This window comes from Triticum aestivum, chromosome 5B (genome assembly GCF_018294505.1).
Source record: "Triticum aestivum cultivar Chinese Spring chromosome 5B, IWGSC CS RefSeq v2.1, whole genome shotgun sequence".
NCBI lineage: Eukaryota > Viridiplantae > Streptophyta > Magnoliopsida > Poales > Poaceae > Triticum > Triticum aestivum.
Genome location: NC_057807.1, coordinates 13,757,301 through 13,779,591, shown reverse-complemented (window position 1 = coordinate 13,779,591; position 22,291 = coordinate 13,757,301). Strand labels below are relative to the sequence as shown.

The window sequence follows — 22,291 nt, the reverse complement described above, 5'->3', positions numbered from 1 at the left end:
TATGCCGATCCGGCCAGGGTTTAGGCAGCGAGCGGCGTGCCGCGGATCACTGACGTGGCAGATATGCCGACGGCAGCCGTCGGCATATGCTCTTAACGGTGCGGCCCGGATCGGTGACGTGGCCTAGGGACCTATGCCGACGGCCCACCGTCTCGGCCGTCGGCATAGCTCTGACGATGTTAGCCAGGGGGGTTGCCGGGCCCACGGGTATGCCGACGGCCGTTGTAAGCCGACGGCAGCTGTCGGCGTAAATGCAGCTAGGCCGACGACCGTTCTATGCCGACGGGTGCCGTCGGCTTATCTCTGTGTAACCCGACGGCTAGGGTACGCCGACGGCCAGAACCAGGCTGTCGGCATAGCTCCGAAGAAGCCGACGGTAGCCGTCGGCATTGTTCTGGCCGTCGGGGTAGCGCCCTGTTCCGGTAGTGCCTGTTTGTGCTTTCATTATGTTATCAAGTCTGCTAACTACGTTTCTGTAGTCATTTACATGCCATTAGCAATTTCCCGATTCCTCCATTGCTACGAGTAAATGATTATGTTGTTCTGCACTAGAATACATATCATTGTTACGTAAGTGGAATTCTAGTATTCCCTCCTTTCTTCTATGAGAACGTGTCCGAGGGAAATGCAGGAAGTGACACTAGCTTTGTTTTAACGTATTCTCTTTCGAGAGCATATACACCAATATAAGCCAAAGGATGGGCCGTCGGCCATCACTTTGTCAGATTTTTTCCGTCTCGAGTGTTGGACGAGAGTGACTCGGCCAAAGAAAAAAAGTGGTTCGATGGTGTCACAGAGATCGCCGGCGGTGGCCGTGCCATGTGACATTCGGGCGGCCAGATCTGAGCGTTTCAATGAGTTATTGGGCTCAGTTGGGCTGCCGGTGGGTGCCTGTGACGTAGGCTTGGTCAGTACTGGGCTTGAGGCCCAGGGGGCTGGCCAGGCAAACGATGCAGCGGGGGCTAGCTGCGTGCATGAGGGGGCCTTGGTTCGGTCGCCTCTGCATGCACGTACCCCCTCACTTCCTCCCGCCTGTCTCTGCTACGGTTCGGCGCCGCGGGCGTGTTGGTTTCCCTTCGGCCCCCTCGCGCCGTTCTTCGCTGAGATTGGCCGGAGCCGACCGGCGCCCGCCTCCTGTCTCACGTCGGCCGGCCATGCCGCCCAAACCTCCTCCGCCGCGGGTGCCACCAGTGGCGAGAGGCCAGACCGGGGCCGCGGGCGGCTCGGCCATGCTGGCTGCGGGCGCTGCTGCGCCGGGTCCCGCGCGTGCGGCACCTCCGTCCCGGGCGGTTCTGCCGCCGCCTCGGGCTGTTCCACCGCCGGCTAGGGCCCTGCCTACACCGCCACAGCAGCCTAGGGCTGAGCCGCAGCCGCAGCCGTACCAAAGGTCGTGGCCGCAGCAAATGGCGGGCGACCGCGGTGGCCCTGGCCAAGGTCTGCTCGGCCGTGGGGCTGGAGCGTCGCCGGGTGATGACCAGAATCCCCCGCGTGGTCAGTGGGGCGATGATGGGTACGACGCCTACGGTGCTGGACTGCATCGGGGTTCTTCGTCCTCCGGCGGTGCCCGTGGATATGCTTGGACGGGCAACGACAATGCTAGCCAGGGTTTTCAGGGTCCGCCAGTAACTTTGTGGAGGGGGCGGTCGCTCCTAATAACCGCTCCTTCCAGGGCCGATTCCGTGGAGGTCGGGGCGGGAACAGGCGTAACTATCCGCCTAGGCATCCGAAGACTACGGTTGAGACTGAGGTGGTGGCCGACGGAGGATCGGTTCTACCGCAGGTGGCGGTGGAGACGGTTCAGGCCCTGGCCGAAGTCACGTTGCCGGAACCCATGCAGACTAGTGATTCTGCTTCTGAGCATGGTACGGATAAATCAGAGGCTGACAAGTTGTCCAAATGGGCGGCAAAGAAGAAGAAGCTTACTTGTTTTCGATGTGGTGACACGGGACACTTTATGGCTGAGTGCACTGCGTAATTATGTGATCTGTGCCGGAAACCTAAGCATACTGCTGCCGAGTGTCCTCTTATGCTTGGGCCTAAGCCTACTGTTTAGATTTACGGGGTCTGCTGCTCGGAGTTGATGTTTTTCGAGTCTCCTAGTGTGGCACCTTTGGCACCAGCGGTAGAGACCTCTTTCCCAGGGGTGGTGAAGGTAGTTCATGGACCGTTGACCGAGGCGCAAATTATTCAGCAGCTGCGGGAACTCGCTCCGGGTAAATTTCAGTGGTCGTTGCTCAAACTAAATGATACATCTTACAAAGTTGATTTCCTGTCTAAGGAGGATCAGTTGCGAATCCTCAAGTTCGGTATGAGCAGGGTCACAGGCACTAGTTTTGTGTTGCAGTTTGATGAGTGGAAAAAGAAGGAGCCGCAGGGCACACCGTTGAGGCAGATTTGGGTTCGTTTCTCCGGGGCGCCATCTGATCCCCTGGATAGCTTCTTGGTGACGTGGAGTTTGAGGTCTTGGATCGGCAAGACTGTTCAGGTGGATATGCCATTCACTCAGGCCAACGGGGTGGCGCGTTTACTTGTCAGTGTTGCTAATATTGAGTTCTTGCCGAACGTGGTGCCTTGGACGTATGATGGTGTTCTGTATCAGCTGGACGTTCTGTATGAGGATCCTAATTTGTTCGATGAGTTTGAGGATGATAATCCTATGGACACGACTGAGGGAGGAGGTGCACCGGGGAACCAGGATGATTCGGCTAAGGGTGATGATGATGGGGCCAAGGAGCCGGTCGGTCCGTCTGTTTCTAGTGACATTGCTCCTGCTCGGTCATCTGGTGTGGCTCCGACGTCCACCTTGCAGCTTGGGTCTTTGGGACCGTTCTCTGCACCGCCTCGGCTTCGGGGTGTCTATCCGGGTTCCGTGGATCCCGTGGCTCCCCTTTGTGCGCCGGTGGTTCTTGAGTTGGGAGATACCGAGGGGCAGGTGGCCCTTTCCACGTCTCCTACCTCGCTTATGGCTACCATGGATGGTGCTGCACTGGCGGCCATGGCTAGAGGTGACGGGCAGGAGGCCCGGTTCCCTGTGATGCCGACGCCGACAGCGCCAACGGCGGACTCGGCGTTCTTCTCCACGTCGCCGCGCGCGGGCGGAGGGGTGGCCGTGCAGGAGGCCGCCGCCATACTCTGCCCCCTTGCGGTGGGCGGGTCAGGTGACGCGCTCGTCTCACCGGCTCCCTCTCCGGAGCACCGCGCGAGGGTCTCCCCGGTCCCTGCTGCCGGCGGGTCGCCCGTGGACAGGCCGCTGGAGTCATCGCCGTGCTGTTCTCCTGCCCTGGTGGCTACGACCCGGGGTACCGCTGTTGGGGGACGGGCAGGAGGCCTTTCCCCTAGCAGAGCTTCACGCGAGGAGGTCATCGCCTTTGGCGGTATCCCGGATCCTGTCTCCCAGGGGAGGCGGGTCAGCGGGAGGCTGCAGGAGCAACCAGACGTTGATGACATGCAGCTGAGGTGTGCTTTGAGAGCTGCTAAGTTGCGCGATGTCGAGATCTCCACTGGTATGTCGGTTAATATGTCGAATTCCATTTTGCATTTTACTGATGATGAAATTATTCATAATGCAAATCAAATAGGAGTTTCACTTGGTAATAATGATATTGAGATATCTAGGTCGGTTAACGACATTCTTGATTTGGAAGCTGAACGTGCAGTAGATATGATCCGTCACATTGCTGCTGTTAAACCTATGAACGACTCGGAGATAGATGCGCTTGGGGTTAGGGTTCTTGATGGCTTGTGTGCCGATCTTGACCCTACATTACCCGAGACAGAGGAGGACACCATTCCTGAGGTGTCTCTTCATGTAGATGAGCTCGTGGAGCTAGAAGCAGAGAATGAGTGTGCTGATCAGGCTGATGGTCACATTAAGCCAAAATGGACGTGGAAACGGAAGGTTTATCCAGTCTCGGCAGCGCGTAGGAGGGCTAGGATCCGTACTGCAATTTTTTTTATGATGAATTATGAGAGGCATTTTCTGGAATATGAGAGTTCTTAGAGACTTGGCTAAAAGAAGGTTTCTAGCGGAGGCTTCTCTTGAACATCATTTGGATTTTATTGCATTGTCTGAGACTGGAAGAAGCAACTTCACTTCACAATTTCTTGCCACTTTGTCCAAGGGGTAGATTTTGACTGGCATTGCCTCCCCCCTCAAGGAAGATCCAGTGGGGTTTTACTTGGGGTTAAGTGCGAAAGATTGGAAGTTCGGAGTGTAGTTTTGGGGGATTTTGCTGTCAAGTTTCGAGTTAGAACTAAGGCAGATGGGTTTGATTGGGCTTTGGTGGCGGTGTACGGAGCTGCGCAACCAGAGCTCAAGCCAGACTTTTTGGCGGATCTGGTTCGTATTTGTGGTAACGAACAGCTCCCCCTCTTAGTGGGGGGGGGATGGGATTTTAACATTATCCGTAGGAAAGAGGAAAAGAATAATGACAATTTTGATGGCCGATGGTCGTTTATGTTCAACACTATTATCGAAAGCTTGGATCTCAGAGAGATAGAGCTCTTGGGTAGGAAATTCACTTGGGCTAATTCGTTATCGGTCCCGACGTTTGAGAAACTTGACCGTGTCCTAGCAAGTGTCGAATGGGAACAGAAGTTTCCTTTGGTAACCGTGCAGGCATTGACACGAGGTGTCTCTGATCATACACCGTTACTAGTCGATTCAGGAGTTCAAACTTTTGTGGGCAACAAGAACATTTTCTCGTTTGAACTTGCCTGGTTTGAAAGGGAAGGGTTCCTCGAGTTGTTAGCTCGGGAGTGGGCTAAAGACTCAGGAGGAAGGACACCTATCGAGCGATGGCAATGCAAGATTCGTCATCTCCGAAGGTTCCTTCGTGGATGGGCTAAGCACACGCATGGAATTTATAAGGCGGAGAAGGAGAGACTTCTTATACTTATTCAGAACCCTGAAGTTAAAGCAGAAACTTCTATCTTGGATTCCAGTGAGTTGGAAACAAAGATAGAGGCGGAGATGCGACTTAAACAGCTTCTTCACGAGGAGGAATTGAAGTGGGCGTTGCGAGCTAAGGTTCGCAAAAATAGTTCAAGGTGAGGACAATACTCAATTCTTTCATATGATTGCTAATGGGAAGCATCGTAAAAAGAGAATTTTCCAGCTAGAACAAGACGAAGGGACGATAGTTGGTCAAGACAATCTGAAAGTCTACATTACCAATTATTATAAGCAGTTGTTTGGTCCCCCGGAAGAGAATTTTGTGTCCTTAGATGAGTCTAGGGTTGAGGATGTTCCTCAACTTGAGACTGTCGAGAATGAGCTCGTGACTGCTCCTTTCTCTGAGAAAGAGGTGTTTGAGGCCATTACACAAATGGAGAATAATAAGGCTCCAGGACCGGATGGGTTTCCGGTGGAGTTCTACAAAAAGTGCTGGCATTTTATTAAGGGAGATTTGATGCCCATGTTTCAGGAGTTTTTTGAGGGACAGCTTCAGCTGTTTAAGCTGAATTTTGGAACGATAACTCTTCTTCCTAAGAAGACAGACGCTGTTCTTGAGCAATTCAGACCTATATGTCTGCTTAATGTGAGTTTCAAAATCTTCACCAAGGTCGGGACGAACAGACTTACGCAGATTGCGCACTCTGTGGTTCATCCGTCCCAGACTGCTTTCATGCCTGATAGAAATATCCTTGAAGGGGTTGTTGTCTTGCATGAAACGCTCCATGAAATCCACTCAAAAAAACCTGATGGCGTAGTTTTTAAAGTGGATTTTGAAAAAGCATATGATAAAGTTAAATGGTCTTTCCTTCAACAAGCTTTGCGTATGAAAGGTTTTGATCCGGCTTGGAGAAACCAGATTGATTCCTTTACGCAAAAAGGGAGTGTAGGGATTAAAGTGAATGACGACATAGGACACTATTTCCAAACACACAAGGGGCTAAGGCAAGGAGACCCGATGTCACCGATCCTGTTTAACATAGTGGCTGATATGCTGACTATTTTAATATGTCGGGCAAAGGATGCAGGGCAGGTAGGTGGCCTGGTTCCACATCTAGTTGACGGAGGGATTTCCATTCTTCAGTATGCCGATGATACTATCATCTTTATGGAGCACGACTTGGCGAAAGCAAAAAACATGAAGCTACTGTTATGCTTTTTTGAACAATTGTCTGGCCTCAAAATTAACTTCCACAAGAGAGAATTGTTTTGCTTCGGAAGAGCAAAGGATGACCAGGACACGTATTAACAATTGTTCGGATGTGAATTGGACTCCTTACCGTTTACGTACTTAGGTATACCCATTCATCATCGTAAGCTGACTAACATTGAGTGGAAATTCATCGAGGATCGTTTTGAAAAGAAACTGAGCTGTTGGAAAGGGAAGCTCATGTCATACGGAGGACGATTGATTCTGATTAATTCGGTCCTTACCAGTATGCCTATGTTTCTCTTATCCTTTTTCCAGGTTCCGGTGGGTGTCAGGAAAAGGTTAGATTTCTACCGATCTCGATTCTTTTGGCAGAATGATGAGCTCAAACGAAAGTATAGGCTTGCTAAGTGGGATATAATCTATAGGCCGAAGGACCAAGGGGGTCTAGGTATTGAAAATTTGGAAGTCAAAAACATATGTCTCCTTAGCAAGTGGCTATTTAAACTGGCATCTGAGACGGAAGCTACTTGGACACAGATTTTGCGTAATAAGTATCTTTATGCTAAAACCTTGGCCCAGGTAAATGGCAGGCCTTCCGACTCACCTTTTTGGAAGGGTTTGATGAGAGTAAAACAACTCTTTTTCAACAAGTCAAAATTTATTGTCGGGAATGGTGCTTCTACGAGGTTTTGGGAGGATACATGGCTTGGGGTGACTCCCCTTGCACTACAATATCCTACTTTGTACAACATTGTGCGACGTAGAGAAGCCTACGTTGCAACTGTTTTACAATCCACTCCCCTCAATATTAGTTTTCGGAGGACGCTAGTTGGAAATCGTCGGGAGGCCTGGCTCCATCTTGTTAGACGTTTAATGGAGGTCCGGCTGTCCCAGCAACCATATCAGCTGTATTGGAAACTTACTAAGAATGGTGTGTTCTCTGTTAGATCTATGTACCTGGATGTCATTAACTCTAGCATCGTTCCTTCCTCGATTCACGTTTGGAAAGTAAAGGTTCCCTTACGAATCAAAGTGTTTATGTGGTTTGTGCATAAACAAGTCATTTTGACTAAGGATAACCTGGCAAAACGCAACTGGGTGGGCTCTTCTAGGTGTAGCTTTTGCGATCATAACGAAAACATCAAACACCTCTTTCTCGATTGTCCGTTGGCTAAGATTCTGTGGCGGTCGATTCATATTGCGTTTAATATTAATCATCCCACCTCTATCAACATGTTATTTGGAACGTGGCTTGATGGGGTTGATTCTGATACTGCAAGACACATTCGTGTTGGCGTCTGTGCTTTATTTTGGGTAGTATGGAACTGCAGAAATGATTTAGTCTTTAACATATCAACAAACATTCACTTTTCGCAGGTTATCTTCAGGGCCACGGCGTTCATTCGTATGTGGTCGCTACTCACTCCGACGGAGGCCAGGGAGCGTTTGGTTACTGCGTCTACCCGATGGGAGATGGTAGCGCAGAATATTTTCAACCGGTTTGGATGGCGGTCATGTAATAGGATAGGCATGTAGTGCTCCTATTGTGTTTGCCAGCCGGCTGTGGCTTTGGGTTTTAGCTCTTTTGAGCTTTTTGTTTATTTTCGCACCTCGATACTTGGCAACTTTGTTACTGCATTATCTTTTTAATAATATGAGCCGTATGCATGTTTCTGATGCAGAGGCTGGGGTAAACCCTCTTTCCGAAAAAAACCCAATATAAGCCGGTTAGATTCATAACAGAGCAGAGGAGTCCATTAAGTTCCAGTTAATCAGATTGAACATCACTGTCGTTTGTGGGAGCCTCATCTCCTACTACATGGCGTCCTTGGCACCACAGATAGTGTTTCTTTGTTGGCACAGGCCCAATCAAACGTTGCACAGGCCCGATCAAACATTGCATACTCGTCAAGGAGCCGACGTGCAACGTTTGATCGGGCCTGTGCCAACAATTGGTATCTAGAGCTTTGGTGTATTGGCGTGATTCTCGGAAAGCAGTCGAAAGATCATGTCGAACACAGGCAAGGAGATCGTGACGGCTGGAGCGGGAGCACCAATGCCGATGGTGGGGGTGTCGCAATTCCCCCGTCTGGGTCGAGAGGACTATGCACTATGCGCGATGAACATGGAGGTCGCAATGGAGGGAGCTGAGTACTGGGAAGCCGTCGACCCCGGCGGCGCCGAGTACGCGAAGGGCGCGGCGAAGTACCGGAAGGATCGTCAGGCGTTAACGGCGATCTACTCCGCCATGCCGAAGGATGTGCTGCAACACCTCGTCGGAAAGAACTCGGCGAAGGAGGCATGGGGACCATCAAGATCCTGCACCAGGGTCATGACCGTGTCAAGGAAGCACACCTTCAGTCCCTGATGAGAAGCTACGAGTGCCTGAAGATGGATGAAAGTGAGACGGTCGATCAGTTTGCCTCCCGTCTCAAGACCCTCGTCAACGGCATACACAGCTATGGTTGAACCCTAGAAGAAGTTGCGATCGTCTGACGATTTTTGCGTGCCGCGCCGGCACGCTACATCCAGATCGCCACGTCTATCGAGCAATGTCTCGACCTGAAAACTCTCAAGGTTGAGCATCTCGTCGGAAGGTTCAAGGCTCATGACGAGAGAATTCGTCTTAGTTTCGGCGACGCGGAGGCGAGTGAGCACCTGATGCTGACAAAGGCGCAATGGATCGCCCTGTTGAAAGAAAAGCAAGGCGGATCCACGAGCAGCGGCAAGAAGAAAGGGAAGGGGAAGCAGCGCTCGGTGAGAAAGAACTTCACCGACTCGGACGACGAGGATGCGCCTGCACCACCGAGGAGGAAGTTTGACATCAGAAAAATGAGGTGTCATAAGTATGGCCTCCTCGGTCACTTCAAGGCTAACTGCGAGGAAGCACCAAAGCAACAGGCGCTCATGGCCGAGGAAGGAGACGACGGGAATATGATGCTGATGTGCGAGCTAGTGGACGAGAAGGATCCAGATGATCTTGGTCAGCTGGACACAGGTCCGGTGAGCGCATCCGCGCTAGTAAACCCGGTCGAAGTCATGGTGCCAGAAGACCATGACGTAAGGCGTGACGGTGTGGTCACGCTAGAAACAGGCGAAGACGTGGTGCCAGAAGTCCACGATACAATGTATGATGGTATGGTCGCGCTAGAAGACGGCGAAAATGTGTCGCCAGAAAAACATATCGCAGGGCGCGACGGTGTGATTGTGCTAGAACCCGGCGTAGTTATGGCGTCACAAGACCACAACCTATCAGCGGAGCAAGGCGCATACAAGGCCAATGACACGGCGAGGCCCGCAAGCGTCGTGTCAGAGGATGGTGACACAAGGCGGGAAGCTCCACATGCGGCTGCCACTCTGGACAGTCCACGCGCTGTTTCGGATCACCACGGACGAGGGCCAGCAGCTGTAGTGCTCCAAGACAGCCGTAGTGAGGAAGACGGTGCACGGTCTTGTACTACTCCGCACAAGCCAGAAGAAGGAGCCGGCCTCTCCTTTAATCTGGCCGATGGTGGCAACCATAATCTGCATATAGCAGTTCCATCAAAGAGCCTACATGGAGGCCTAGTGGAAGTGCTAGAAGATGGAAACACTCCAGAAAAAGGTGACGGGCAGCAGGGATGCAACCCAGCAAGTAGTAGGCTTGCAAAATCGCCAGGAAAAAGAACTGTGGCAAGTTTAGAAGGAAGTGTGTCATGTCCAATAGCACACGAACGACGCGTGTTGGACATCTCTCCAGAGGAAGCATTTCGAATAAATTCGGTGAAGATGAAAAGTAAAGGGCAACGACGTTTGCACATCGAGAAACCGGAAAATTTTGAAGATGCAAATATGGAAGAGTGTTGGCGTCGTGCTATAGATGAAGAGTTGGATTCGATCCGAGACAACGATACATGGGTGCTCGCGGATCTTCCCAACGGACATAATGCCATAGAGCTCAAGTGGGTGTACAAAGTCAAGAAGGATGCCAAAGGGAACTTGGTGAAGCATAAAGCAAGGCTCGTGGCTAAACCAAACGTGCAAGAGCAAGATGTGGACTTCGAAGAAGTGTTCGCTCCAGTTACAAAGATGGACTCGGTGAGACTACTTATAGCTCTCGTGGCTCAAGAATCTTGGAGGCTACATCACATTGATGTGAACTCCACGTTTCTGACTGGGGAGTTAGAGGAAGAATTGTATGTGAAGCAACCACCGGGATACATCCAAGAAGGAGAGGAGCACAAGGTATTGAAGCTACACAAGGCGGTGTACGGGCTACGACAAGCTCCTCAAGCATGGAATATTAAACTTGACCGTACATTGATTTCCCTTGGATTTGAGAAAGCCCCACCGGAGCATGCAATGTACAAGCGAGGTAAAGGCAAGGATCATCTCTTAGTGGGCATCTATGTTGATGATCTGCTGATAACTGGAGCAGATGAAGAGGTGATTGCAAACTTTAAGCTACAAATGAAGGAGCTATTCAAGATGACTGATCTAGGGCTCTTGAGTTACTACCTTGGGATAGAGGTACAACAAAATCCGGAGGGGATCACATTATGCCAGGAGGCATATGCAAAGAAGATAGTTGAAAGTTGTAGCATGGAAGATTGCAACCCAAGTCATGTTCCGATGAAGCCTTGTGTTGTTCTAAGCAAGAAGAGTGAAGCGCCCGCGGTTGATGCAATGGAGTATAGAATTGTGGTCCGAAAATTGAGGTATCTCACAAATACAAGACCGGACTTGGCCTATTCCGTTGGCATAGAGAGTCGCTTCATGGAAGCACCCACGACAGAACATTGGGCAGCTGTGGAAAATATACTCAGGTACATCAAAGGGACGACAAACTTCGGTTGTGTCTATTTGAGAGAGAAGAAGAAGGAGATGATGGAGCTATTTGGCTACAGTGATAGCGACCTGGCAGGAGATGTGGACAACCGTAAAAGTACCTCGGGCGTGGCATATTTCTTGGGAGGAAGCATAGTGAGTTGGCTATCACAAAAGCAGAAGGTGGTCGCTTTATCATCTCGTGAAGCGGAGTATATTGCAGCTGCAACTGCGGCGTGTCAAGGCATGTGCCTTGGAAGGCTACTCGGTAACCTCACAGGTAAGGAACCGGAGCGAGTGGTGCTCAATGTTGACGACAAGTCTACAATCTCTCCGTGGAAGAATCCAATGCATCATGGTCGATGCAAGGACATTGATACGAGATATCATTACTTACAGGAGTGTGTGGAAGAAAACAAGATCAACGTCAACTATGTTTGCACCAACGACCAGCTTGCAGATATCCTAACCAGGTCTTTGGGACGCCAGAGGTTCGCGAAGATGCGGGGGAGGATCGGTGTCCAAGCTGTGAAGTGAGGACATCGTATTTAGGGGGGTGATTGTTGGAAATAATCATGATTAGTGTAAACTAGTCCGGCAAGGACTTGTAGTCTGTACCAAGTCGGCTTCGTATAGGTAGATTAGTACTATATATACGTTGCTCCCCCTTGTAATAAACTTGTATCAAACCCAGATCAATAGAAAGAAAAACAAACAGGTGCGACACGCACCTGTGGGCCATCAACTCGTCTCTATTCTCGTGTGCGTATTCCGTCGACTTGCAGTGTCACTCGAAGGTGCCGGCGGCTGATCGTTACCTACGTGCATGTGCTAATTGTACGTGAGATCAATCCACCTGCGTGTGTACTTGCTTGTTGGGTACTAGTGTGCTACGACTCGATCGGCCGGAAAGTAATCGGCCGCACTTAGCTCGTACTCCCTCCGTTCGGAATTACTTGTCGCGGAAATGGATGTATCTAGACTTGTGTCTGCCGGAAAGTACTCGGGGGATTGCAACGTCGAGGTCGGGCCTGTGCCAACATTCTTGTAGTGAAATGATGCCTCAGCTGGGTCCTCTGCATCTCGTGTTCAGATGGTTTGATGCCGTTGTAAACTTCCCAATGTCTTCCATGTCTACAAGTAATCAAACAGCAGCGGCGAATGGCCATATACAGCGAAATGTTCAGGGCTAAGAACATAGACTAAAAATGCTAGAGGAGGAACATCTACAAAGCAATTGGCAGTATCACACGAAATGCTTGGGATGTTGACATAGACCAACAATAACTATAGGAGGAACTTGGTATATAAGGGGAAACGATCCGGATCCTCAGCCTTCATGATGCAATAATTAAGGTAGATGGCAAGGACTCAAATATATATATATATATATATATATATATATATATATAAGGGCACTGAATCGGACACATAGCAAACTCAATCAAACAGTAGTTCAAAAGTTCAATATTTCGAGAGTACAATAACAACAAAAATGGCACAAAGCAAAAGCTGCTTATTGTAACTTTCTGCCGCAAGCTCATTCGTATGTTGTTTATAGTGGAATCTCTACAAAGACTTACATTTAGAAACGGAGGGAGTAGTTTTGATACTGTTAGGTCCGTGTCACCGAATCCATCCACGACGGCCTTCGCGGGGTGAAATTCTGCTCTCGCGGTTAGGCTGGGAAGGGAAGACAGAAGTAAGATAACAAGCAACATAATTCAGTACTGGCTAAGCATATCGAAGATGAAATCAGTCACCTGCTTCACACAACTATGCACGGCATGCCAATGTGCTCCGCTGCGATGACGCTGGCTTGGCTACCCGCTACAAGGGATGCAGTTTTTCATATCGCATCCCACATATTCGGCCCCAGCTCGCAGGGTGGCTATTATCTTCTCGGAACTAAGAGTGGTGATTTAACACTGAGTTTTAGAAGTGATGCAACCTCTTCTGCTACCTCTGTTTCTCTGCAGAAGCTGTCACTGTTGACACTCTAAAATTCATCTATATACATAGATATGTAGCTCATAGTGGAATCTCTACAAAGGCCTATATTTAGGAACGGAGGGAGTAGTTGAGTTTCCAAAAAAAAAGCAAACAAACTTCTTGATAATTTCAATGGAGCTTTTTCCATTATTCTTTAGGGATAATAAATTGACCAATGACATTGCAAGGATGGTTTTCCATAAAATAAGATGGTCCATATGTCGAAATGTTTTTGAACAATCGGAATAGCAGATGGATTGCATGCTTGGGCAACTGTTTGCCCATCAACTTGTGTGTAGAATAAACACATTATATTTTCAAGAACATAGCATGATGTATTAGATATGAGTGAACTAACTGCTTGAATAGTCTGGAAAATTTGTACTGAATGGATGCCTGAAGGCCATATCTGTCTCGTTTTTCGCAAGGTTTGATGTGGTTGCATACTTCCCAATGCCTTCCATGTCTACAAGCAATCAAACAGCGAAAAGGCGAATGGCATATACCAACAATGCTAGAGGAGGAACTCGGTATAAATACACGGCAAAATGATCAAGATCCTCAGCTATCATGATGCAATAAGTAAGGTAGATGGCAAGGACTCAGTCAGATGTATATATAAAGGCACAGAACAAACTCGATCGAATAATAGTACAAATGTTCAATACTTCACCGGTACAATAACAACAAAAACACAACAAAGCAGGCTGGTGCTTATTGTAACTTTCTGCCGCAAGCTCAGCATTACATAACGCCTCGTTTTGCTAGCTCAGGTTTACATCAAGCGACGGTTCAAATCATCACGCAGTCGGTCGGTTACAGACTGATAGCAGGGAACTCACATCCAATGCCTAGTTCGCAACGGTATTAAGCCCACCTCTTACTCGGTAGTTTCGATACTGTCAGGTCCGTGTCACCGAACCCATCCATGACGGCCCTCGCGGAGTGAAACTCTGCTCTCGCGGTTAGGCTGGGAAGGGCAGACAGAAGTAAGATAACAAGCAACATAATTCAGTACTGACTAAGCATAATGATTAATGAAGATGAAATCGGCCACCTGCTTCGGACAACTATGCACGGCATGCCAATGCGCTCGGCTGCGATGACGCTGGGTTGGCTGCCCGCTACAAGGATGCAGTTTTGCACGCCGCATCCCGCATACTCGGCCCCAGCTCGCAGCGTGGCTATTATCTTCTCGGAACTGAGGGTCGTGATTGAAGAGTGAATTCCAGATATATTACTCCAGCGCAAGAAAATAACGCTTGATCCACAGATAGTAATAACCTTTTAGATGCCGTGTTGATGTCAACGCTGAGTTTTAGAAGTGATGCAACCTCTTCTGCTATCCTCTGTTTCTCTGCAGAAGCTGTCACGACCCAGCATGTGGAAATAAGTTCGGACGACACTAGCACTGTTAAATATGAACCAGAATGCAATTGTTGCTCTAATTAGTAATGCTCACCAGCCTTTTGTACTTCCTTGGTAAGTTGTTCATCCAAACTGGAGGCCACTCCTTCACCAAGAACAAGCTGCCCATAAAGGCTTCTTTCAACCTCCTCTTTTCCAACAATGTTTATTTTTGACGTTCTCTCAGGGCCTAACTTCTCAACTATTGATCTGCAGTGCCAAAAGAAATCCACATACAGTGTTTACTGGATGTCATTACCATGAACACAATGCCAAGCTTATTTTGAAATAAATGCAAGTGTTGACATGCACAACAATTCTCCCCAAAAAGAGATATAACAAATAAGAGCAATTAAACATTAAACCAAACCTTGAAATCTTCTCTCCATTTCTGCCATATGTTGCCAATATGGCTACAGGCACACCCTCACCAAGGGCATCATCGATGAACCTTCGGAAGATTTTCATACAAAATATTATAACATCAGGTAACTTGATGTCCAGGATAGAGTCATTCATAGAGCAAACACAGGGGACAGGGCAAATAAAAGAGACATGACTGCACAAATGAATACATAACATAGTAGTAGGAACAGAAATTATTTATTGACACTAAAGCATGCTGAATGGGTAAGAACATCCAGAAATGTTTGAGTATATGTGTTATGACTACAATCCCTTATTGCATATAACAGCAAACTCCTCACATACGATGCAATTTATTTATCCAATGACCCATATTTCATGGAAATTTCGCAATGCCGAAAAAGAGCTCATGGCTTCTTACAGTTAATTTGTGATATCCTGAAAGTGCTCATCAATCACAACTCAAACTCTCTTGGAACTCTTTCTCTAGAAGGGTTTGCAACAAATATAGATACACAAAACAGTAAACATACTTCTCAACTCCGGGACGCAGTGGTAAGTCATCAGAAGCAGAGAGCTTTTCCAAAGCTTTCAACTATGAGAAGAATAAACCTATTAGCCTTTTAGTCTGGGGTGTAAAACTAAATTCGTAAATTGGTTGAAAATCAAACTGTAAATTAGATCATGGAAGGATAGAAACCCTTTAGCCATTTTGGACTCGGGTGTAAAATTAAACTCATATATATTCAAGATCAATCGTAAATTAGAAAGCGAACATAAAACTGAGTGCATTGAACAGGAAATAAGTACTTTAACCCTGTTTTAAGGGTAATATACAAATCCGGCGCCTTCCGGAGTCCCAGCTGTAACTTGTAAATATCAGTTTGCTACCCACCTTCCTTAGCAGAACTAAGGATGATATACCCATGAGAATGATGATATTGACTGAATACAGTTAGTTCTAAACGTGAAACGAGGTGAATCAAATTTGCAAATTTTAGTTGGAATCAAGATAGTAGCCTATGATCAAAATTTTAATACCAGGCTGGTAATATTTCTAGATAATGATGCATATAGTAAAGCCGCTAAAGAATGGTTGGTAAAACATATATCTACCTTCTCACAAGGAACATGCATTGAGTAAAGCTGCTAAAGAATGGTTGGTAAAGGTATATATCTACCTTCTCACGAAGAACACTTTTTGTAAATGACCCTTTCTCACTAGTTGGCAGAGATGTAGGCCAGCCAATCTGCATCAAATTGGGAGAAAGGGTGGAGATGAGTATGCATTTATTTCCAATGTTTCCATCCATCAGAAAATGTAATTAGTCAGGTCCACAACACTATGTTACAAACTTACAATATGAGCAGTTATGTTGTACAGGAGAAATAAATAAATAAATAGTCCTATTTAACCAAGTAGGAAGTTGGGAGAAGAAATAGAGGGTACCCTGTCAAAGAACAGCACCAGCATCCTTTCCTCGTCACCACTAGATTTCCTAGAAAACTATGAAAGTTTAGGAAAGTAAATAAAGATACGGATAAAATGGGAACAAATTCACATGCAGCCTAGTCCAAACATGTTTATAAAGGAGCGGATAATAATCACTAGAAGCCACAGGATGGAACAAATAGAAGAGGGGGATATTAAAATTAGTGATGTCAATGGTCAACCTGTGATACTCAGGCTCAATGAGGCTGAAGAATTCAATACGCACCTCACTAAATCAGCATATATTGGCTCTGTCCAATTCGCACAATCCAAGCCAAGATTTTGAAATGCTGATAAAAAAAGAAGTTGGATAGTGTTAAAACAAGATGGCCAGTAAGAACCTTGCACTTGCAAGATTTCTATTGTGTTAAACTCCTAGTCATACAGGTTTGATTTTATAGAGAACACTTATTGAATAGGAAAATACTGCACACTAATGCTGCCACATTGTCTACTCATTTCATGTTTTCCACTTAAATGTTGGCACGGCATAGACTAGAGAAAATGAAGTATCAAACAAACTGAACAGTACTTGGTAAGGGCGTTAAGCAAAGATGTATATTTACATTGTCCGCACCTACATTGAAAGCCTGGCGGTAGCCAAAGCGGTAGACATCTGCAAGAACTCTGGAGGAAGATAGAAACATAGTATTCAATCAAAAAGCACGAAAGGGAGAAACAGAGTTATCAGTACTCATCAGGTAACAACAACAAACAAGTTACTACTACATGGCACGATAATGGCCAAAGTCAGTACCGGAATACAGACAAAGTTAGTACCGGAATACCACAAACTGTTTAGCTAGGTGAACCCTAAAGGCAACACACTTCCTCAGCAGACTAAAGCTAATGAGAAATTGCTAGTGGTATTTGCACAAAGAATGAAATACGGTGCATTTTAAATCGATGTAATAGCGCAATCACAGTAACAAGATACGTCGTCGACTTCTAGCCTCAGGAGAACTTGTAACTCCTGCATTTCTCTACATTTACAGAGCAGCTATATCCCATGATTCCTACTCTATCCCTGTAGCCAGATGACTAGATGGGTAACAGCAATCTCTGCGGCTACAGCAATACCAGAAACAAGCCATGTGTCCAGAAACTAGTCTTGAATCGGGATAATTCCTGCATTTTTGTACATTTACAGAGCAGTTCTATCCCATAATTCCTGCTCTATCCCTGTAGCCAGATGACTAGATGGGTAACAGCAATCTCTGCAGCTACAGAAACTGAATTAATATGTATAGCAAACTACTTCCTCCGTAAAGAAATATAAGAGCGTTTAGATAACTAAAATAGTGATCTAAACACTCTTATATTTGTTTACAGAGGGAGTACGTACTAATCTGTGATACAGAAGCAGAGCAGGTCACACTTTTTGGGGATCCAAGGAGTGTTAGAACCCAAGAGCCAATCAGCAAAAAGGCAGGATTTTGGGGGGGGTCCTGACCCTTCGACTTCGAGGAGCACGGCGAGCCCCGGCTCGGCGGGGCCTCCCGATGGCGGGGAGGAGCACCGGAGCGGCACCGGCCGGAGACGGCGGGCTGAGCTCGGGGAGGCGGCCGCGCGGAGAGGGAGCGGGGTGGCGCTGGAGGAGGCGTGGACGGAGGAAGGGGCCCTCCCGGGGTCCGTCGGGGGCGACGCCCGGAGCAGGAGGCATCGTGCGGCGGCGGCCATGGCGGCGGAGGTGCGAGGCGAGGCGAGGTAGCAGACGTCCCGGAGATATTGTGCGGTCGGCCACTGGACTTGTGGACCCAACGTCAAGTGGAAGATATGCTCCAACTGAATTCCATTTCCATTTCCTTCTTTATTCCTCTTAGAGATTAGAAATAGTTTGAAATGTGCTCAAAGTTCGAATGCAGAAGCTAATTTCATCTGTGTTTCCAGATTTTCAGGATGACAGGCTCTACATCACAGCTAACTGAAGACAATCTCATATGGTTAAATCGATTAAAATGCGGTCAAATTTCAGGGGAGCGACATCCAGCGAGAAGGGCGAGCATGGAGGAGTCGAAAAGGTAAGGAGGGTAAGATTGCACGCACTTGCACGAGGGGGCGGGGCGGGCTACTGGTGGGAAGGGAGGGATGGAGACGGGAGGCTTCCGGCGTGCAGAAGGGAGGTATGAGAGACTACCGGCGGTCAAGGTAGGCCAAATTTTGTCCTCGGTCCGCGCTCGCCTCGATGCTAGCTCCCCACGATTATTTTCTAGGTTTCTCTAGAACTGGTTCGTTGCAGAGGGAGGGAGAAGGGTGAATGTTGCGTGAGGAAGGGAGGTCGGTGTACGCGCAGGCCTGCACGAGGAAAGAGATAGCACAGGTCACCGAATCCCAACACTAGAGGAGAGTGAGGATGAAAGGGGGACGTGGTGCATGAGTGCTACTTGTGAGATGCGTTGGGATTTCCTCGGAGAGGAGAGGATGATGCAGTATAGTAGAAATAAGTATTTTCCTCAGTTAAGAACCATGGTTATCAATCTAGTAGGAGAACCACGCGAAACCTCGTTAGCATAACCTACACACAAAAACAACCCAACACGATCAAGGGGGCTGTGATACGTCCATTTTGCATCATGTTTCCTATTGTTATTTATGTTGTTTTATTGTATAGTAATGCTTTTTGGAGTAATTCTAATGCCTTTTCTCTCATAATATGCAAGGTATGCACCAAGGGGGAGAATTCTGGCAGCTGGAAATCTGGACCTAAAAAAGCTACGTCAAGCTACCTATTCTGCACAACTTCAAATGAGCTGAAACTTCCCGAGGATTTTTATGGAATATTTAAAGAATATTGGAGCAAATAAGTACCAGAGGAGGGCCACTAGGTGGGCACAACCCACCTGGGCGCGCCAGGAGGCCCAAGCGCGCCCTGGTGGGAGCTGCCCTCCTTGGCCCACCTTCGGTGCCCATCTTCTAGTATATAAGTCATCATGTGAATTTGGTATTCGTTCGATATTTTGATGAGATGTATGTTGTCTCTCCTCTAGTGGTGTTATGTGAATGTCGACTACATGACATTTCACCATGTTTTGAGCCTAGGGGAAGGCAATGGGAAGTAATAAGTAGATGATGGGTTGCTAGAGTGACAGAAGTTTGAACCCTAGTTTATGCGTTGCTTCGTAAGGGGCTGATTTGGATCCATAGGTTTCATGCTATGGTTAGGTTTACCTTAATTCTTCTTTCGTAGTTGCGGATGCTTACGAGAGGGGTTAATCATAAGTGGGATGCTTGTCCAAGGAAGGGCAGTACCCAAGTACCGGTCCACCCACATATCAAATTATCAAAGTAACGAACGTGAATCATATGAGTATGATGAAAACTAGCTTGACGATAATTCCCATGTGTCCTCGGGAGCACTTTGCTTTATATAAGAGTTTGTTCAGGCTTGTCCTTTGCTACAAAAAGGATTGGGCCACATTGCTGCATCTTAGTTACTTTGTTACTTGTTACCCATTACGAATTATCTTATCACAAAACTACGGGTTACCAATATTTTCAATGCCTGCAGAGAATACCTTACTGAAAACCGCTTGTCATTTCCTTCTGCTCCTCGTTGGGTTCGACACTCTTACTTATCGAAAGGACTATGATAGATCCCTATACTTGTGGGTCATCAATACATGATCTGCGGCATGGAATCATAGCAAGCATTGTCCCTGAGTTCTTGCAGATGTGGCAAAAGATTCAGAGGGCAAGCATTGTCCTCTGCCTTGAAGAGGACAAGATCAGCTGGGTGCCCAGAGGGGGAAGCTCGTACTCAACTAGCGCCGCCTAGAATCTTCAAACCAATGGAGCTCCATCTTCGGGAATTAAAACAGCAGTCTGGAAGGCCTGCCTCCAGGCACCGTGAAAATTTTCGCCTGGCTGCTTCATCATGACAGACTATGGTGCAATGATTGGCTGCAACGGCGCGGATGGCCAAATGGATATTTCTGCGCTCTCTGTGTCAGAAACTTGGAGAGCTCAACGCACCTTTTTTTGGGATTGCCCCTTCTCCTCCTCGATCCGACAGACGGCGTCCTCTAGGTTTGGTTGTGTAGCACTGAAGGAGAAGCAGGAGACGCATCACAACTCCCTCAGGCGCTGTGAGAGGCTAACCGCTCTGAAGCCGGCAAGTTTTCGAAAGGGTTTCAAGTCGATGCTGCTGCTTATCACCTGGGAGATATGGAAGGAGAGAAACGCTTGCATTTTCAGAAACAAGCTGCCGCAAACTGAAGATGTCCTGCGTGCCATCAGGGGTACGCTGGAGCTGTAGCGACTAGCAGGAGCACGATGCCTAGAGACCCCTTTTGGGGAAGATGTAGCGAGATAGTTGCCGATATGCTCTACTCTCTGTCTTTTCTTTTCCCGGTCTCATCTCTTGTAACCATGATCACTTGATCACCGATGTTTTCCCTCTTGATTTCTCCTATATCAATAAAGCCGTCAACCCCGGATCTTAAAAAAAAAAAGATATATGTAAGACCCTAAATGACTCGATCCTTAGTGCATCTTGTTTTTCTTTATAGCAAATGGCCAATCTTCTTCCGTTGATATTTACGATAAATCGATACTAGTTCATTTAATACATAGTCTAACATAACGGTTGGTTTTTATTGGACCAAAATACCATTTGTAAATGCCGCCACACTAGATCAGATTAGTCACAAGATGACAATAGAAGAAGAGGAGCCAAGTGTGAGGCAGAGAAAGGGAAAGCATTCGAGGACGTTCAGATTGGCCTCACCTGCTAGCAAGGTTCATGCCTTTGTGGAAAAGTTGGACATTTCATCTTGTTAGGCAGCACCATTACGGCGACGAGAAGAAAATAATTTGTGAAATGATGAGTGCCATGTCAGCTAAAAAATACTCCCTCCGTTCCAAAATAGATGACTCAACTTTGTACTAAAGTTAGTACAAAGTTGAGTCATCTATTTTGAAATGGAGGGAGTAAAATGGAAGCACATCCACACCATGTCCTACCATGCTATGTCGCTCAAGACACCCTATTTTTTGAGCTGAATTATGCGCCTACATGAGTGTACCAATGACCATTGATAGTTGATGATTGACCATGCGAAACTAAATAAAGAAACATGAATCAGTTCTTGTCTTCCATCTGGTTATGAAAGTGTCCGTAAAACTAACTAGTTGGTGATATTTGGTTTCTGTCGGCTAAGCATGATTAAATGATGAACAATTTGACCACTTAAGCGCAGTGTGCACATGCCTCACTTTGCAACTTAGCGACAACTACACGCACTGAAGAAGGATTGCGTAGTACACATCAGTAGCCCCCCTGACAGAAGTCGACCGCCATGACCAACCTCGCCTGGCTCGGTCGTGCACGCGCCCATCTACACCCTGCCGCTCCCAGTGAGCTTGGCGCGTCTTGCGCAGGAAGCACCCTCCTCCTGCGGTCATCCCCCCTCCGGCGAGCCGCCGGCGAGTGCAGGTGCTCACGGCCAGAACGCATGGATCGGGGGTGTTGACCCTCACAGTGGGTCCCATCGGGGGGAGAGGGATGAGAGAGAGAGAGAGTTTTTGTTTTCTCTGGGTAGGTCCCACTAGTAAGTGATTGACCCACGGGAGGGCCGAGCTGGGCTAGTTTCCCTTTTATTTTTTTAGAGCGGGCCCCGCATGTAAGTGTCACATGGCTTCAGGGGCAAATTGTCCGACAAACGTCCAGAGAAAGGGTCAAAGCCCTTTGACCAGACGGAAACGGCATTGAATGGAATTCCTGTAATGGCACGTGACGACAGAGGGGTAAATCTGAGCATGCTTCAAAATTAGGGGTAAATCTGAGTAGGTGGCTCGAATTAGGGACATGATTGCAAATAGCCCTTTTTTCTATGTATAGCTCATGTTTCAGTGATAATTCATCCTGGAGCCCGGGCTCATCTGCTCCCGCTCAGTAAAAATTCAAAATAAATACTAGAAAAATTCAAAAAATTCCAAACTTTTTTATGGTGGTAGATAATTTGACGCGTGAGGTGCGCCCCAAAATTCAACTCATTTGGACATCTGAGCAGCTGTCGGCAAAAAAGACAAATCGGGTCAAAACAGTGCGTGAACAGTACACATTTTTACAGACCCTGATTTTGTCTTTTTTGCCGAGAGCTGCTCAAATGCTCAAATGAGT

General features: G+C 47.5%; 1 protein-coding gene across 3 annotated transcripts; it reads right to left on the bottom strand.

Moving 5' to 3' along the window:
- Window positions 1-13,518: 13,518 nt before the first annotated feature.
- On the bottom strand, window positions 13,519-17,932 carry LOC123110134 (CBBY-like protein). 3 transcript variants are annotated; one of them, XM_044530584.1, is made up of 11 exons: window positions 17,624-17,932; window positions 16,737-16,797; window positions 16,397-16,460; window positions 16,129-16,177; window positions 15,860-15,928; window positions 15,212-15,273; window positions 14,683-14,763; window positions 14,368-14,522; window positions 14,190-14,271; window positions 13,963-14,106; window positions 13,519-13,875 (listed from the first exon to the last, which is right to left on the bottom strand). In XM_044530584.1, exons 1-11 carry the CDS (start codon window positions 17,831-17,833, stop codon window positions 13,773-13,775), a joined length of 1,080 nt encoding a protein of 359 aa, XP_044386519.1. In that variant the 5' UTR covers window positions 17,834-17,932; the 3' UTR covers window positions 13,519-13,772. The 3 variants fall into 3 exon arrangements, with proteins under 3 accessions (XP_044386519.1, XP_044386520.1, XP_044386518.1); XM_044530585.1 differs by having other exon boundaries at window positions 16,752-16,797; XM_044530583.1 differs by having other exon boundaries at window positions 16,748-16,797; window positions 17,624-17,930.
- Between the last annotated feature and the right edge of the window lie 4,359 nt (window positions 17,933-22,291).

Excerpts from the sequence above, each read along its gene's own strand:
- LOC123110134 (XM_044530583.1), bottom strand. The coding sequence starts at position 17,850 with ATGGCCGCCGCCGCACGATGCCTCCTGCTCCGGGCGTCGCCCCCGACG. Across the intron at positions 16,461-16,747 it reads CCGCCAGGCTTTCAATGTAG|CATTTCAAAATCTTGGCTTG; the intron begins GTGCGGACAATG and ends TTTTTTTATCAG. Across the intron at positions 16,178-16,396 it reads ATATATGCTGATTTAGTGAG|GAAATCTAGTGGTGACGAGG; the intron begins GTGCGTATTGAA and ends ATAGTTTTCTAG.